Source organism: Passer domesticus, chromosome 15 (assembly GCF_036417665.1).
Source record: "Passer domesticus isolate bPasDom1 chromosome 15, bPasDom1.hap1, whole genome shotgun sequence".
NCBI classification, from domain to species: Eukaryota; Metazoa; Chordata; class Aves; order Passeriformes; family Passeridae; genus Passer; species Passer domesticus.
The window spans coordinates 147,232-163,759 of NC_087488.1; the positions used below are offsets into that span (position 1 = coordinate 147,232).

General features: G+C 51.0%; 1 protein-coding gene across 1 annotated transcript; it reads left to right on the forward strand.

Annotated features, from left to right (window-relative positions):
- Positions 1-12,677: 12,677 nt before the first annotated feature.
- On the forward strand, positions 12,678-16,527 carry LOC135281647 (uncharacterized). The gene is made up of 7 exons (XM_064390695.1): positions 12,678-12,833; positions 13,041-13,217; positions 13,350-13,505; positions 13,662-13,809; positions 14,448-14,504; positions 14,780-14,884; positions 16,361-16,527. Exons 1-7 carry the CDS (start codon positions 12,747-12,749, stop codon positions 16,525-16,527), a joined length of 897 nt encoding a protein of 298 aa, XP_064246765.1. The 5' UTR covers positions 12,678-12,746.
- Position 16,528: the final 1 nt, after the last annotated feature.

The window sequence follows — 16,528 nt, forward strand, 5'->3', positions numbered from 1 at the left end:
AGACCAGGATTTCACCATATGAAATGTTATATGGAATGCCCTATCCTCAGGGTATGACAGTGGACCCCTCGTTAGTTGGGGATAGATCCATCCAGGGATATATAACAACTATTGCAAACAATTTAAAGGAGTTAAGAGAAAAAGGGGTTTTAGCTCAAACAACTCCCCTGGATTTTCCAATCCATTCTATTTGACCAGGACATTATGTATTAATTAAGTGCTGGAGGGGAGAAAGCCTGGAGCCACGGTGGGAGGGACCATTTTTAGTTCTCCTGACCACGGAAACTGCAGTTCGAGCAGCAGAAAGGGCTTGGACACATGCTTCAGGAGTGAAAGACCCAATACTTGATTGGAAAATTGTCTCAACACCAGGAGATTTAAAAGTAAAATTAAGAAGCATTTGAAATTAGGCAGACCTTTTCTTACAGAAAACTGGAGTAAGAGTGTAATTTATGACATAGTAACAAGAGTAATGTGAGGATATGGTAGGATTTAAGTTGATTTTTTTATTAACCCTGATTTATGAAGAATGAACTAGGCATTCTGGAGTGGCTGCCAACCACAATTCCCTTGAACCCAGAGGCGGAAGAACACCGATGGAAAAGAATAAGACATCTTCTTAGTCAGTGGGAATGGCCTAGAAGGGGGGGGGGGGGGGCAGATTGGGTGTCCAGCTGATCCAGTTGACACCCCCTCTCTTGTGGCCATGGCCAGAGCTGGGTGGGATGGCCCTGGCAGAAAGGTCTCCTAGGATTCCCACAGATCCAGGCTCTGACCGTGGCTCTGTTCCTCTCCCTTCCAGCCCTTCAAGCCCTGAGGAGAGATGACAGCCCTTCCCAGGCAAACATAGTAATTCAACAGATAGTCAGTGGGAGAGCTGCAGAACTGGCTCAGAAGAACCAGAGTTTGCTGAAGACCTGCAAATGCCATGGAAGATGAGACTGCCTTGAGACCAGAAGAGACCAGATGGAGCTCCAGGCACAGCTCGTGATTGGCACAGCTGAGCCTGTGGGAAACTTGCATGGCTTCAGCCCTCTCCCTGCTTATAGATAGCTCCCTCCCTCCAGCCCTCAGACTCTGCCCATCCCTTCTTTTTCCCTCCATTCTCCCTCCCTTTTCATGGCTCTTTCCCTCTAGTCCTCAGATCCAGCCCTTCCCCTTTTCCCCCCCCCCAGCTCATTCCTTTGCTTCGCCTTCCATTAATAAACAGTTTGGCTTCTTCACTTTGCCTGCATCCCTGTGGAGCTGCAGCAGAACAAATCCGGGGCCCTGGGACACACAGGCCCCTGCTGCTGTTCTCTGCCACGCTGTGTTTTGTGCACAGACCCAGAGGAACGAGGGCAGCTCAGGCTGGCACGGTCCCTGTGCTGAAGGTGCAGTTCCACAACCCTGTGCAGGTACAGATCCTGCTGAGCACACGGAAGGCCAGCAGTGGCACAAGGAGCCCGTGTGTCAGGAGCCAAGTCGTGTCTAAGGCCCTGCCACATTTGATCTGCTGCTGTGCACGTCAGCAAGATAATGGAGAACAGACAGTGAAGGAAACCTTATGGTTGAACTGGTGGGAATGTGACCCTTGAGAGAAACAATGGATTGGTCAATTGATGCGAAGTTAACGTGTGAAAGAGGAACAGCACACAATGGAGCTGTGGTTGGCATGGAGGTGGTATCAGAAGCCATTGCGGCCTCATCTGATGCACTGGCCAAGCGTGAGATGACGTCCTAAGTGGAAAAACTGCAGAGGAGGAGATGTCAGGCCTGGTTCTGGTGTGGAGGGATGAAAAGGACAAAATGCACTCCCTGTTGATGCAGGGGATGTCCTGAAGGTGGGTGGCCTGCCTGCCCCTCCCACTGCAGCACCATGCTGAGATCCCCTGAGTGGAGCCCAGTGCTCCTTGCTCCTCTCTGCTGACACGTGAGCCTTTGTCTGGGTTCGGGGTGGCCCTGGCTGTGTGAGGGGGGCTACGTGGGCACGAGACAGCCGGTCCTGTCCCGCTGGGTCCCAGCAGTGCCTGGCAGCTGTCCTGCATCCACGTCAGGATGCTGGCCAAGAGCGGCCCTGGAAGCTGAGGCACAGGTCAGGGCCCATGGTGTTCCCTCAGGATACAGCAGTCCCGAGAGGTCTCCCTAATTCAAAGAAATCTGCAGACAAATGCATTGTCCACCAAAAGCCCTTTTATTGAGCTGACGGGAGGACAGGGATCTGCACCCCACCAAAATGCTTCTCTGCCATGTATAAATTTCAGTGGGTTGATGTAGGAATTGTATCAAAAATACCATCCATCTTCACCCTACTGAGGTGATTCCATAGGCAGGGGGTTAGAAATACATTCTGTCAGATTCCTGTACTTGAAGCTGATGTCCAGGCGCTGGCCAGAGCGGTCTCCATGCCCTAAAGCAGCACTTCTTCCTCATGACTTCCCTGCACAGGGCTCATTCCCTACTTGCCCTTCCTTCTTCTGCTATAATGTGTCTAAAGCTTTTTTCAAGTCCCTCTCCTGTTAAGTTAGGCCCCCCAGGTTTTTCTTATGCTAACTGGTGCTAGGTACTTACCTGTGTCTGTGCTAAGTACTTGTTTGCTTATGTGAATTGCTTGTGCTTGTGTCAAACAAAGGCCTTGTTTCATCCTCCCATTCTCTTTATCCTGATGCAAATTCTTTTGCAAGATTCCCTCCACAGTCCACAGGACATATGTACTGTTATGCTGCTCTTTTAATTTTCTACCACATCCATAGGTTCATGATGGTTAAGAGGAGGGTTAATTTTTTTTTTTTTTTTTATTAGAACTAGTTTGCTGAGGAAGGTAAAACTCGGAGGAGCTGTTGGTGATTGCAGATTTGTCCATCACAAGAAGACATCTGACTCATGATGTTCTCTTTATTTCTCTATTTTGGTGATGATTTTGGTAACTTCTTTGATACCAATTTCAGTGCCCATAAGGCTCTGTGACATGCATTTTTGACTTCTGCCACTGGCCATTCTATATTAGGCTGGTACAGTATTTGTTTTAGAACATCAATGTTCCTTCCAGTTTGGAATTTTGGGTGCTTCATGATACACATCGTACGCATTCTGCATAATCTCAAGAGAAGTTATTGTGTGGTGCAGCTCAAGTCACATCCACTTTTGGTTGTGAATTACAAATAGAGAAGTCAGTACTATTAGCAGTTTCATTTAAAGAATCTGTTGTAATAGTTGTGCAAGCAGATCTCACCCAGGCACATCCCCTTCCCACATAACATACCTGTGACTGTGCATGGGTTACTGGGCTCATTTCACAAATACAAGGGCTGCCCTCAGTGTGCAGACACCGATCCTCTCTGTCAAGCCCTGCATTTTTGCACACAAAATTCAGTGCACCCCTTGGTACACATGCTTTGATACTAAGAGTTTGCCACTTTCCAGTTTTCTTGTTGAAAATGGCCCACACATTATGCTGAATGGTTGTGACAGTTACGTGAGTTCTTATAGCTCCAAGGGCCAAAATTGGAATTACACAGTATTTTGTTGCATTCTTAATGGTTAATTGTAAAAGACTGCAGGGTTCTGTTCATTTTATGGGAAATTGACCAATTGCCTCCAAGTGTGGAAGTATTTTTCAAATTCCTTTGTGGTTTCATTTTTAGGCACGATTTAGTTAATTCTCATGGCAATTTCCCCAGCCCTCCTTTTTTTTAAGATTTCCTGAGATTACAGACCACAGCCACAGCTGAGCTTGTCTACATTGAAATGCTAAAGAAATGTTACCCTGTAGTTTTCCCATAAAGCCAACAAGTGCTGGTGTAGTGGTGCGTTGTTTTGTTTCTTTCAAAATTTGTTGTAATTTGTTGTATGAGCATTGTACTATAGCTTTGCTCGGGTTCCCTCTCTCTCTCTTCCAGTGTTGATTGCCCCATCAGTCACCCAGTTCCCTCCCCAGTTTCTATTGTATCTTTGTTAACCCCTCCCTGATCCCCTGTCAGTCACTCGGTGGCCACCCCTCTCCTTCCAGAATCTTCGGTAGAGGCCATTGGGTGATTGGATCAGGGGCCAGGGCTCCTCCCAAGTTCTCCCCCCATTGGATTACCGTTGTTGTCTGTTATGTTGCTCCTCCCCTGTTCTTGTTCCTGATTGGCCCTCGCCCCCGAGTTATAATCCCCTGCCGGGCTTGTGTTCGGGGTTCCTCGGCGGTCCTCCCCTCTGGATAAACCTCCCTGCTCAAACCACCGTCGAGGTCCCGTCTTTTCTTCTCCTGCGGGTTGCAGCCATTCGAGAAACATCTTAGTTCTGTGGATCCTCTGTCCCCAAGGCGAAAGCCTTAGGCGCCCTTCCCGAGAAGAAGCTCTTCCCGTGGGAGAGTGCCCCCCGTGCTGCCGGCGGTGCTGGCCGCAGCTAGCCGGGACTCTTACGCTTTTGGGGAAGCCAGCCGCCGCCGCTGCATGCTGGAAACAATCCTGCTGTGTATTGTTGGCCAGGGTGGTTAATAGTTTAGCTGCCAGGCTGCGGGTTTGGGCAAGTGTTAGCAGGCCTGATCTGAGAGGAGTTTGTGTCTGTCCAATGTAAGAACTCACAGTGCTTTATTTATTGGCTAAGACTTCTTGATCAATAGAATTTCATATTCCCAGTTCAGACCCAAACCATCCCCTTAAGCCTTTTTTAGACCTATGATTTGGTGTCTGGGAATGTATCCATGTCTCCCAGCCTTTTAGGCTTTGCTCTATGAATGGGTAGTATTGCTGTTTAATTTTGGATCTATTAGCCTGCATCTTTACCTCCAGCTTTTTCAGAGAGTACTGTGGATTTAGAAGCAATGATTGTTCATTTGTTTTTCTTACCCCAGAGTGAAAAACTATATTATTTCACATATGGGTCCCGTGCTATGCCATTGTTTGCTAATGTAAAGTTGTTTAATTTTAAATGCGTATTGTGTGACCCCTTCTGTTTTGCTCCTTGTCGAGTACCCAAGGCATGGTAACAGATTTCTTCAGATACATTGCCTGCCTTTAGGCAAGCGTTTCAGAAACCTTCAGAAACCTTACACTAGCCCCTGGTAGTATTACAAAGGACACTTACTTTACTAAAGTTCCCAGTACAAATGGCTGAGTATTCTGAGTACCTCAGCCCATAAGAGGCTGTAGTTGTGCTGTCAGGATTCCATGCATATCTGGGTTGCCATCACACGGTCATGACATTGGGCATGATATACCCTAATAGGATGATTGTGCTCCCGGCTTCCCCTCCAACTTGATTGGTTACTGTTTCTGATGGCCTGGAATATGCCAAGAATGAAATTCAATTCTCAAAAGCAGATCCTCTATGAGACCTGTTCCATGTACTAAGCATACCAGCAGGATGGTTTATTATTCTAGTGGCACAAGAGCTGCCTGCTGGAAACAATATTTGATTCCTGGCAGGCTCAATTCCTGTATCTCTGTGTGATGATGGTCCTCCCACCCCACCTGTGCCCCGCAGAAGAAGGGAACTATCTTGTGCTGGGTTATAGTCTCCCATTTTAATTTGCATAGCACAAAAATCCTGACAGGAATCACAGGAACATGGATTCACACACTTTTTGTTAGAAAGGTCACGGATGCACATGGTCACTGCAGTAATCTCATCTAAAAGAGGTTTGTGAGTTTCAAATTTACACGCCATAGAGGTCCTGCTTTCAGGTGGGACAAGAAAGGCCAGCATGGAGTCAGGTTTTCCTCAATCTTCAACTGCTCGGTCATTAATCCTTAAAATGGTGTAAAGTGTTTTTACATTATTAATCCCTTTTAGCCAATTAGGTCCTGAATATTTTTGAGTGCTCCATATACCAGGATCTCGCAGTCCAAGGAGATCATGATGGTAGTGACAGTCACCTACTGTGGCTTGGATTCCGATCAGAAATATCGGGAAGACAATGATGGTGTCAAGTGCATCTTGGTTTCTTCTGTTCTTTCTGAGGTCCAGTTGTGGACTCCACTTGCCTTTTGCAGAAGTCTTTTAATTCTGGAATAATTTATCCAAGAGGGTGGTGCTTTAAGCTTTAAGGGCTGTATAAGTGATTAAAAGTACCAAATAGAGTCCTTTTCATTTTGTGATAAGAGGCTTTCCCCCAGGGGATTTGACATATACCTGGTCCCCAGGCTGGATTTGTGGAGAGGAGCATCCTCTTGCTCCTCTGCTCAAAATGTGTTGATTTATTTGCTGCAGCTGTTGTGTCAGTTGCACAGCATGGTTCTGCAGATACCCCTCCCCAACTTGTACAGTATCTTCCCCTTGACAGTTATGCTTATATGGTCTTCTGTGCAGTATTTCCAAGGGATTCAGATTTTCTTTTGTTCTTGGTCTCCAGGAATCCATAATAAAGCCAAAGGTAGGGCCTGGGGCCAAGGTATGTTGGCCCCTTGTCCAGTTTTGACTATTGGTTGTTTTAGCAGATAATTTCTTTTCATCTTTTCCTCTTGGCTGCTGGCCTAGGGCCAATACAGCATGTGTAGGTGCCAGTTGATTTGGAGATTGTTGCAAAGTTGCTGTGCAATATTTGCTAGGAAACGTGGCCCTCGATCGGAGGAGATGTCTAAAGGCACTCTGAACCAGGCCATTATGCTGTTTAACAAAATCTTGACAACTTCCTTGGCTTTATTTGTTTGGGTTGGGAATGCCTTAGGTCATGCTGAGAAGGTATCAGTGAAAGGTAAAAGGTATTTAGAGCCCCCTTTTCTTGGCAATTCAGAAAACTCAACTTGCCAGTACTGTCCAGGATTTTGTCCCTTGTCTACTGTGCCAAGCTCAACTCTAGTCCTAGTTTGTGGATTGGTTCTGAGACATTATTTCACACCCTTGGCTTACCTGCTTTCCACTAGAGTACAGGTTGCATCTTACTCTTGTCCTTCTCAAATAATTATGTAAGGCATCCCCTTCCCAGTGTATACAATTATGTTCATCCTTAATTAATTTTCACAATGCTCTTTCAGGTATAACTGTCTATCCCTGAGGAGTTGCAAAAAGAATATGTTTCCGTTCTGCTCCTAAATTCCTTGCTAATTCTAGATCTTCCTGATTCTACGACATACATCATTGTCATATTCTTCCTTACCTTTGGGAATTAGTGCCCAAAACTCAGCATGGCTTTGTTCTGCTGCTCTTTTTGCAACCTGTTACCCCTTTTGGGGTCTGTTTCTCCTTTCTGATATCCTTTGCAGTGCATAACTGCAACCACTTGAGTTACTAGTACTGCCTCCAGCAATTTTAGGATTTCTTCCGAATGCTTAATTTGCTTTCCTTGAGCTGTCAATAGTCCTTTTCTTTCCAAACTGCTTCATGGCATGTATTACTCTGAAGGCATACTTGGAATCTGTTCATATATTGATCCTTTTTCATTCGGCTGGTCAGAAGGTACGGGTTCAAGTGATTATCTCTGCCTTCTGAGCTGACTTGCTCTGTGCTAATTGTATATCCTGATTTTCACTGATCTGCTCTTACAAAGCCACTCCCATCTGTGTACTGAGATTCTGCTCCTGGATTTGTGGTTTCTTTAAGATCTGGGCAGCTGGAATAAAGTGACTTCATGGTTTTGATACAGCCATGCTACAAAGGTTCCTTGTCTGTCTGGTGAGTGACCAGGAATGCTGCTGGATTAACTAGAGAAGAGATTAGTTTGGTAATACCACATTGTTCCACCAAAATTGCCTGATGTTTAAGCAATCTGGAGGGTGAAAGCCAACGCCCACCCTTTTGCTCAAGAATTGCTGCTACTGAATGTGAGATAAATACAATTATTTGTTGACCTAGAGTGAATTCTCAGGCTTCTTGGATGTTTGAAACAAGAGCAGCAACTGCTCACAGTCAGGCTGTCCCCTACTCACTTCATCCAGTTGTTTTGAGAGTAGGCTATTGCTCTCTTCTATGGGCCAATTGTTTGGGCCGCTACAAGGACTACAATCTCTACGCCCCCTACACAACAAACAAGGGATCAGAGGGTTACAAGGAGCATAGGGCATCAGTCACTTTGCTTTCCCTGCCACTCCCGTCATCAGAAAATGGAAATGCAGGTAGAGCTACTGCACTTGGTTCCTGTCAGACTGTAAGTCTCATTCGTGTCAGAGTCACTCTGGCCTTTCTCACCATCTACTTCTTCCTTGTCCCTCACCTGCCAAGCCCCTCTGGGTGACAATGCAAATGCAGTTCCACATATTCACACTCTTTCATACAACACAAAAGGGTACTTAGGGGCTTTCCCACAAACTAGAAAATTGTCTGAGCGCTTAAGGTGCTCCGAGCATCCAAAAGATATCATCCTATTGCTGGAAAAAATTCCCAGCTAGGCTGCCAGGGACCTATGTCCTCCAGAACCTCCTCAGAGTATTTTAAGTTCTCTAGACAATCAATTTCAATTTCCAATCTGCAAGACCATTGTCCTGGTTCGGGGCTTGTTTGGGACATAACCCCCAAAGGGGCTTCTCTACAAAAGCAGCTCCAATTGCCCCTCCCCCCTCCAACCGGTTCGGGAGAAAATATCTCCTTGGAGAAAAAGTGGAAAGAAACCTGTTTATTAAACAATAGAACCCAAACAATATTAAACAATAAAACTTCTCACTACTCCAAAAAAAAAAAAAAGCAAACTCAGAACAGTCCCCTCCCCGGGTTGCAGCTCGGCTCACTCAGTCTCTGATCAGTCCCTGCGGTGCTGGAAACGCCGCGGCCCAGGCCCGGCCAGGGGGCCACAGGTGGACCTGCCGGTGCTCTTCTGGGTGTTCAGTGCAGAGCAGGCTTGAACAGGTCCAAGAAAAAGGAAAAATCACAGTCCAGGGAACTTCTTTGCCTCAGCTAGCTAAAACTAACTAAAAGAAAAAAAAAAAAAGGGAAAAAAGGAGCTCTGTCCGGCTGTCTGTCCATCCGCAGACAACACAGTCCAGGAGCAGGAATGTGTAGGAGTGAGAGCAGTCTGAAAACAAACTGCGCGCTTCTTCCCTCCCTTCTTCACTGTCTGGAAGAGAGTCTTACAGGAGTAAAACTTATTATTCAGTATAAACAGAACAAGACGACTGGGGATAAAAGCATCATATAGTCAACCCAGGACAACCATACAACGCTGTTTCCCTCTGAGACTGTGTCTCCACTTCTTGCATTCTTAGAGATGAACCTTGGAACGCACACTCAATTTTCTGACTACTTCTACTCCAATTAATAGCATTCCATGCCCAAAGGAAAAAGGTAACAGTGTTGAGCACATTCCCTTCCTTATCTTCACATAAGCAAAGAATAAACGATGTTGCATTGACAGATTTAACACATGGACACACACATGATATTATACCAGACTTAATAAACTCTCTAAACCAGCTCCCAATCCAAATTCCAGCCACATTTAATCAATGCCAGTTAGCATACCACTCCTGAACTCTGGGACTCTAACCCACCAAGGGGACGCTCGCCCCTGACCCGGGACCGTGTAGGTGGGACTCCCTGTGTCACCTGTGCAAGGCACCCATCAGACTTGAACCCACATGGTGTGAGTGAGCTGTGTAGGTGGGGGCCTCTGCGTATGACAAACGAGTGAGTATTGCTTTATACCACGGGTAACAAAGGAACAGAGAGAACAAATGCGAGCGGTTAGTGATAAAGAGTTTTTCCATATGACATACTTCACATCCTTGTCTGTCCCAGCATGGATCCAGGGTCTGTGGAGGCACCAGTTTCTTGCCTGTGGAATGTTCTTCCTCCCCCAAGAGGAAAGAGGCAGCTGGAGGAAGAGCTTGCCAGGCTGCTCTTGATCCTTTAGCAGCAGCCCTGGGTGAGTGGAGAAGTCCCAGCCGAGCACAAATGTGCCAAGGGAACAGCCGTGCACAGGAAGGCTCGGTGGGAAGGATGATCCAGAAACCATGGGCCTGGAAGCCTGAGCTTGCTCCCGGGAAAGGCCTTGGAGCAGATCCTCCTGAGGGCCATCCCACGGCACGTGCAGGGAACCAGGGGGTCTGCTGGAGGCTGGGAAAGCTCTGCGGAGTGACAGGGACAGCTGGGGGTCCTGGCAGGGTGTTGAGGGCTCCTGTGTGGGTGTTTGGAGGGGTTGGTGTTGGGGGCGTGTTGGGGAAGGAGTTGTCTGGAAGGGGAGAGGTCTTGGATGGAATTGGAGTCAGTTTGAAGGCAGCATCTGTGGTTTGGTGCAACACTGGTTATGGAGGGCAGAAAGGACAGCTGTGACTATTTCTGTTCATGGTCCTGATTCTCCTGCAGGGAAGAAGAGGGGAGAGCTGTACTTTATTGGCCAGTTAGATATCTCTACCAGGGGGACAATTGGCCCTTTTGCCATCTATTCGTTTCATTGGGCTACTTTTGTAACACTGAGTGGACTTTCATTCTTTTAGAGCTTCTATTCCTTAAGTGAATGAGGATATTATCATCCATTCATTGAAAATCGTTTGAAAGCAAAGAATGGCCTTCTGTTTGCCTCTGTGTACTGTTATGTTTGTAAAGTGACTCCCAATGCATGACATTAAGGCAGATGAAATGCTGTTTTGAGATGGGAAGCCAATTTCCAACTGTCATGTTCTCAGTCGATTGCAATTGATTGGGGGAGTTTGCAACTTTTTGGAATTACTTGAGTTGAGAAATGGAAAGTAAAGCTTTCCTGAACTGAGGAGTCTTTAATGCCAGATTTTTCCGTGTTGTCATGGTAAAGATGCTTTTGTGCTGAAGAAAATTACTTCAATAAGAAAATAATTTCAGCATGTAGTAAGAGCTTCTGACAGCAAGTGGTGCAGCAGTGGTCAGGTGCTGCTGCCAACAGCCCCTGCAGGGAGGAGCACAGCCCCCAGTGCACGTGGGCTTTGGCTCCCTGTGGCACAGAAGCCCCCCAGGGCACAGGCCTCTGGGGCAGGACAGGGGCAGCAGCGCTGCCAGGGTTCGGGGGGTGGCAGGTGTGCTTGGGTGGGGACTCTGCCACACCTGCTGATGGCAGCGCTGCCCGGGCCCCAGGGCTCAGAGCAGCATTGGTGCCCTGGCCCACACGTTCCCTGTGCCTGTCACAGCCGCGGGTTTAGGATGGCCAGCAGCCGGGACGTGTCCCAAGGAGGCCGTGCCAGCTTCCGTGGAAGGCCCCGTGCCCTTGCCAGCGTGGCTGCCTCGGTAGCCCTGGGGGCTCCTTCTGCTGCCCTGAGCCCGCAGAGCAGGGCAGCGTTTGCTGATGGGCTGAGCCCTTCCTAAAAATCCTGTCGGGCTGCCTTAGACACTTGGGGCCAGGGATTCCTTCCAACCAGGGCCACTTTGGGTGGGCTGGGGGCGGCCCCAGGGCAGGTGGCAGTGTGTGCAAGGTTCCCTTGTGACACGCTGCAGCACGGTCACCGTGGCATGGAATGGAGGAGTGTGTCCTTTGTGACACATGGTGACATAGGAGCTGGGGGTGACAAGAACACTCCACAGCGCTTGGAGCAGGCGACGGGACAGGATGGGACAGAGCGGTGCTGTGAGGAGCCCCCGCACAGTGCACTCGTTCCTGTCTGACCTGGAGCTGTTCTGAGGTGTTGTTCCTGTAGCTGACCTCGAGGCCAGAGCACAGGACCTGGTGACCTGTGGCCTTCCGAGGCTTCTGTTCTGCAGTGCCCTCGAGGGCAGAGCGTGGGACTTGGTGCCCCGGAGCTTTTCCAAGGCATCTGTCCTGCAACTAGCTCCAGTCACTGACATGGAGCAGAGACCCCCAAGAGACCCTAGGATGCCCTGGGTGGAGGAGGAGGAAGAAGGCCCTGGAGCTGACCCAGGACAGGAGACAGAAGAGGTGGTGCCGTTCCATCCACCACAGGAGGGTGAGTGGCAGAGCTGGACTGTAGGACTGGAGACTGCAGCCAGCTTGGCCCCATCCCGTCCTGTCCTATCCCATCCCATCCCATCCAGTCCCATCCCATCCCATCCCCTTGGGACATGCCCATGGACAGGATGGAAGAGGGGCCAGGCAGACACCCCGCAGTGGCCGTGCTCCATCCCCCTGGGGCATCCCGGGGCTGTCCCTGCCTGGGGAGCGCAGGGCTGGGCTGTGTTCTCCGGCCTCTCCTGCAGCCCCTCAGCTCTGGCTGTGCTCGCTCTTTGCCAGATGCAGCCGTGGAGCGCACACAAGAGCAGCAATCCAGCCGTGGCCACTTCCGCAGAACAGCGCAGGTACCTGCAGCCATGCCCACCTGGGCTGGGCCTGCTGTCCCTGCTCAGCTGAGCACCGTGTGTGGAGCACTCCATGGAACATCCCTGGTTCTTGCCCTTCTCCTACAGCTCGTTTGCGAATTCATTAAGAGTGTTCGGCAGGAAGAGGCCAGGGCCATGGGCACTGGGCTCCGAGCACACTCAGAGGTCCTCAGACAGGAGACCAGTGCCACCCTGCTGCATTTGCTTGTGGAGAATGGTGTTTCCAGGCTAGATCAAGTAAGCAGCCTGTGGCCAGGCTTCCATTCCCCCATGAGTCACATGGCGACCCAAGCCACGTCAGCTGGTCCCTGTGAGCCTTTGAGGCCATGGCATTGCGGTGGGAATGGAAGCACTTCTCTGGGTGCACTGGGGACATTGCTCCCTCTGGCATCTCTCCAAGTCTTGCCGTGCCTTCTCCAGGTGCACTACCACGCTGAGATATCTCCCAGCTCTCTGCCCTCTCGTAGGTCCCACGTGGGACCTGTGCTGCTGCCTGGGCCCAGCCCTGTGCGGTTCCGGGCTCCTGCTGGCCGGGTGCCCTGTCACTGCCTTCTGCCTTTCAGGTCCTCGAGTGCCTGGACTTGAGGGAATGCAGAGACAGTGTTCTGGAGATCATGTCGAAGAACCTGCAGAGCAAATACAGGGAGAGGCGTCACTTGGCACTCCGAGGAGTCACAGTGGCAAGCAAGAATCCCTTGATGGTGAGAAGGGGGCAGTGGCTGAAGCCCTGCCGGCAGCGTGGGGCTGGAAAACGCTGTCACTTGGGCTTGGCTGAGCTTTGGGCCCTGGGGCAGCTGTTCCCAGCTCTCCTGCCTCCCGCTTCAGCTGCCCGAGTGCTTCAGGACGGGCTTTGGCCTCTAGGCCCTGGTGCAGCCGGGTGGTCTTTCACAAACTTGTGTTCCACACAGGCTGAAAAAATGTGGAGCCTGACTGAAAGTCTTGTGGAGCTCCTGGAGGAAAAAGACAGCGACGTGATCAGGATGACCATTCTTCTACTCAGATATTTATTTCTGGATAATGGTGCCCCAATACCCACCTCCATCGCCCTGCAGCTGGCTGAGGCGCTCCTGCCACTCTTTGACCGCGTAAGGCTCTGTGCCCACAGCCACGGGCACTGGCTGCTGCCCGGGCACTTGGTGCCCTGTGGAGATGCAGGCCTGTGCCCTGCTGGGCCTGAAGCAGCTGATGCTGAGCTCTTTTTTTTTGCTTTCCTACAGGATGATAGCCAGGTGCAGCTGAGCTCCATGACTATCTTTCAAGAGATGCTGGAGTTATTAATGGAAGATGGAAAAAAGGCCCTGAAGTCACACGTGCTCCAGAGCCTGCTGCCACTCTCCTTCCACTGCCATGATGAGAATCAGATTGTTGCTGAGGTGAGGACTTGTGGCCGGCTGCTGTCTCCCTGGGAGGGGGCTGGGCTGCCTCCTGTCCTGGCGCCTTGCAGGCTGCAGCCTCCCCCAGGCTGAGGCACTGGGATGCTCCGGTGCCCTGGGCTGTGGGGCCATCTCCACATCTCTGCTGCTCTCCAGGCTCCCCGGGAAACACTGCATTCTTCAGCCAGATTCCTGAAGAGGAGGGATATCGAACAAATGCTACAGGTGGATCAGACATGGAGGTTTGGCGAGGCCCTGGTAAGGACGACCGATAATCCCCAGCCTCAGCCTGGAGAAGGCAGCTGTGCCCCTGCCCGCTGCTGCACCCAGAGGCGGCGCGGGCTCTTCTCCAGGCTGCTGTGGGCCCGAGCCGGGTGCCCATGGAGCCCCGGCGCGGCGGGGCTGCGGGGCGGCCCCGCGGCTCCCCGGGCAGCAGCCGGCCCTCTGCCCCCTGCGGAGCCCGGCGCCAGCGGCTGCTGGCCGCGCCTCAGGGCTGTGTGGGCAGGGAGCGCCCGCCACAGGGGCTGAGCCCGCGCCAAGCCTTCCCTGCTGCCGCTCTCTGCAGCTGGCAGAGGACATGAGCCGAGCGGCCGAGCAGCTGCGCCGGGCCCTGCGCTACCTGGAGAGCCCCCAGGAGCCCCTGCGAGAGGCAGCCATCAGGTTCATGGGTGAGCCCCGAGGCCGGGCTTCCTCCCCTGCCCGCCGCAGCTCGGCCCCAGCCCCGCCCGCTGCCCCGGCAGCGCCATCCGGGCCCGGCGCCGTGGAGCCCCGCCTGGCCCGGGCGCTGCTGCCGCCCTCTGGCAGCCGTGCCCTTGGGCGGCAGCGTGCGGCAAGGGCCCGGGCTGAGCCCTGCCGGGCCAGCAGGGCGTGTGGCCGCAGCGCTGGCAGCGCCACTGGCAGGGAGCTGTGCCGCTGCCGCCGTGACAGGCTCTGTGTTCACAGGGATGGCCGGGCGGCACCTCAGGGGGAAGATGGAAGAGCTCCAGGTCATCTGTGATGGTGAGTGAGGGCAGTGGGCTGACAACTTGAGTTGGCCATGGGGGATCTGCAGGGTCTGCCCCATCTGCAGAGGTCTCTGGTGCCTGTGCAGATGAGGGGTGGTGTGGGAAGAGCACACTGAGATTTCAAGGGCACATGGGGTTTCATGGCCAGCAGCTTTGGCCTGATCCCTCCTGGACATGGAAATTGCCGCCCGGGATGACCTTTGCAGGGGGCTCTCTTCCGCTCCCCACAGATGCAGGATCTGACCTTGGTTCTGTTGCTCTCTCTTGCAGCCCTTGAAGAAATGGCATTTGACAGCAATCCTGCCATCAGAAACCTTGCAATAGAAACTGGGTTCGTTCTCCAGGCCATACAGAGAGCTCCCTCCTCCACATGGCGTAAAGTACCAGATCAATTCTTCCTTGCATGGAAGAAATGGCCTCGTCTCTGCCACAGAGCCTTGCTGTGCTGCTGGAGCTCTGTGGAGGGCTGATTTGGAAGGCTCTGTCTGCTGGGGCCATTTGAGAAGGATTTTCTTTTTCTTCAAGATTTTTTTTTTCTTTTTCTTTTTTTTTTTGTTTTTGTTCAATGTGGCATTCACGATCTCTGAACAGAGAGGGACATAATTTTCTCTCACAGGATTTTTTTTGGAGAAGCACAGAAAAAGAGAAAAGAATTTTTGTCTCTACTTGCTGCTTCAGTTGTTTTTGGACATATGGAATAGTTTAGGAAGATTTTTTTTACCTGAAGTGATTTTTCAGTTGGATCCTGATGAGGTTTTTTTTTCCTTGGCAGTTGGGAAAAAGCTGTGTCCTGACTGTCTGGAGACAGTCACGGGTTTTTCTTTAGTCTCTTTTAGTATCTCTTTAATATAGTCTAGTATAATGTAATGTAGTTTAGTTTTAATAAAGCAATTGTTCAGTCTTCTGAAACAATGGAGTCAAATACCAATCATTTGCCGCGCTGGGGACTCCCTGCATTCGATAAGTGGTGACTTCTGACGTTGGCTGAAGAACCAGGAGCTGGATGGATCCAATTGGGTTTGCAGGTGAGGCTGAACACGAAAAGGTTTGCTGAACACTGACGGAGAGTGTCCGGTGTTCCTTTGGTGAGTCATGAGATGGGAGATGCCACTTAGACCTTCTCTTGGACCCTGCGGGACCCTGCACAGCCCGTTGTGGCCAGTCACTTTGGCTTCCTGGAGAAGGTACTGTTAACCCTTCTCCTCCCGACAATAGCATTGCCCTCCACGAGAAATGGAGTGACGGTTGGGAAGAGGTGCCTTCAAAAATGGAAGTTCAATTTTCTCCATTAGAGGAGGACACTATTGGAGTGTGGAGGTTTCTGCCTCTGCACTACAGAATTCCTGTGTTGGAGGAAGATGTCTATGAGTTTTTCAGATGGGCAAAAGCTCATGGGTTTTCATGGATTTGCAGTTCTCGCTGGATTCCAGGGCTTGGCAACCCCTGGATCTTGACTTTTGGAGGAACACATGCGGGCTGAGGAAATTTCTCGGGAGTTCCCACTCAGTGCATCACTTTCCTCCATTGTGAGGAAGAGAACCTCGTTGGAGAAGCGCCTTACCCCAGGCTGGTGGCCATCAGGCCCCTCGCCACAGCTGGACCAAATTGTCCAGGGACAGTCTCCACTGGTTTTCCCCACCTGCATGGGGCGGGGGGAGCAGCTTTGCACATGGCTCAGAAACAGTTTTTTTCTGTCTCCCTGGAGCATGCACAGGAAGGACCAAAGCCTTCAGCAGCTGCGCTTTATGGGTCAACAATTATTTTGAGTGGAGCAGCCGTCATCCCTTCTTCATCACTTTCACCAGAGCTGGAGGGACTTTTGCCATCTCCGTCCCCTCCTTTTTCCCTCAGTGTGGCGTGTGGATCTGCCCCGCCGCTGGATTCCCCCGCCTCTGTGCCCCAGGAGAGTGCAAAGCCGCCCCCGCCCCCGACAAGAGAGCGGACGGCTCCGCAACGGCAGCCGGCAGCCCCGTGCTGGGGAGCACATCCAGTCCCCCTGCATCGCGGCCAGCAATTGAT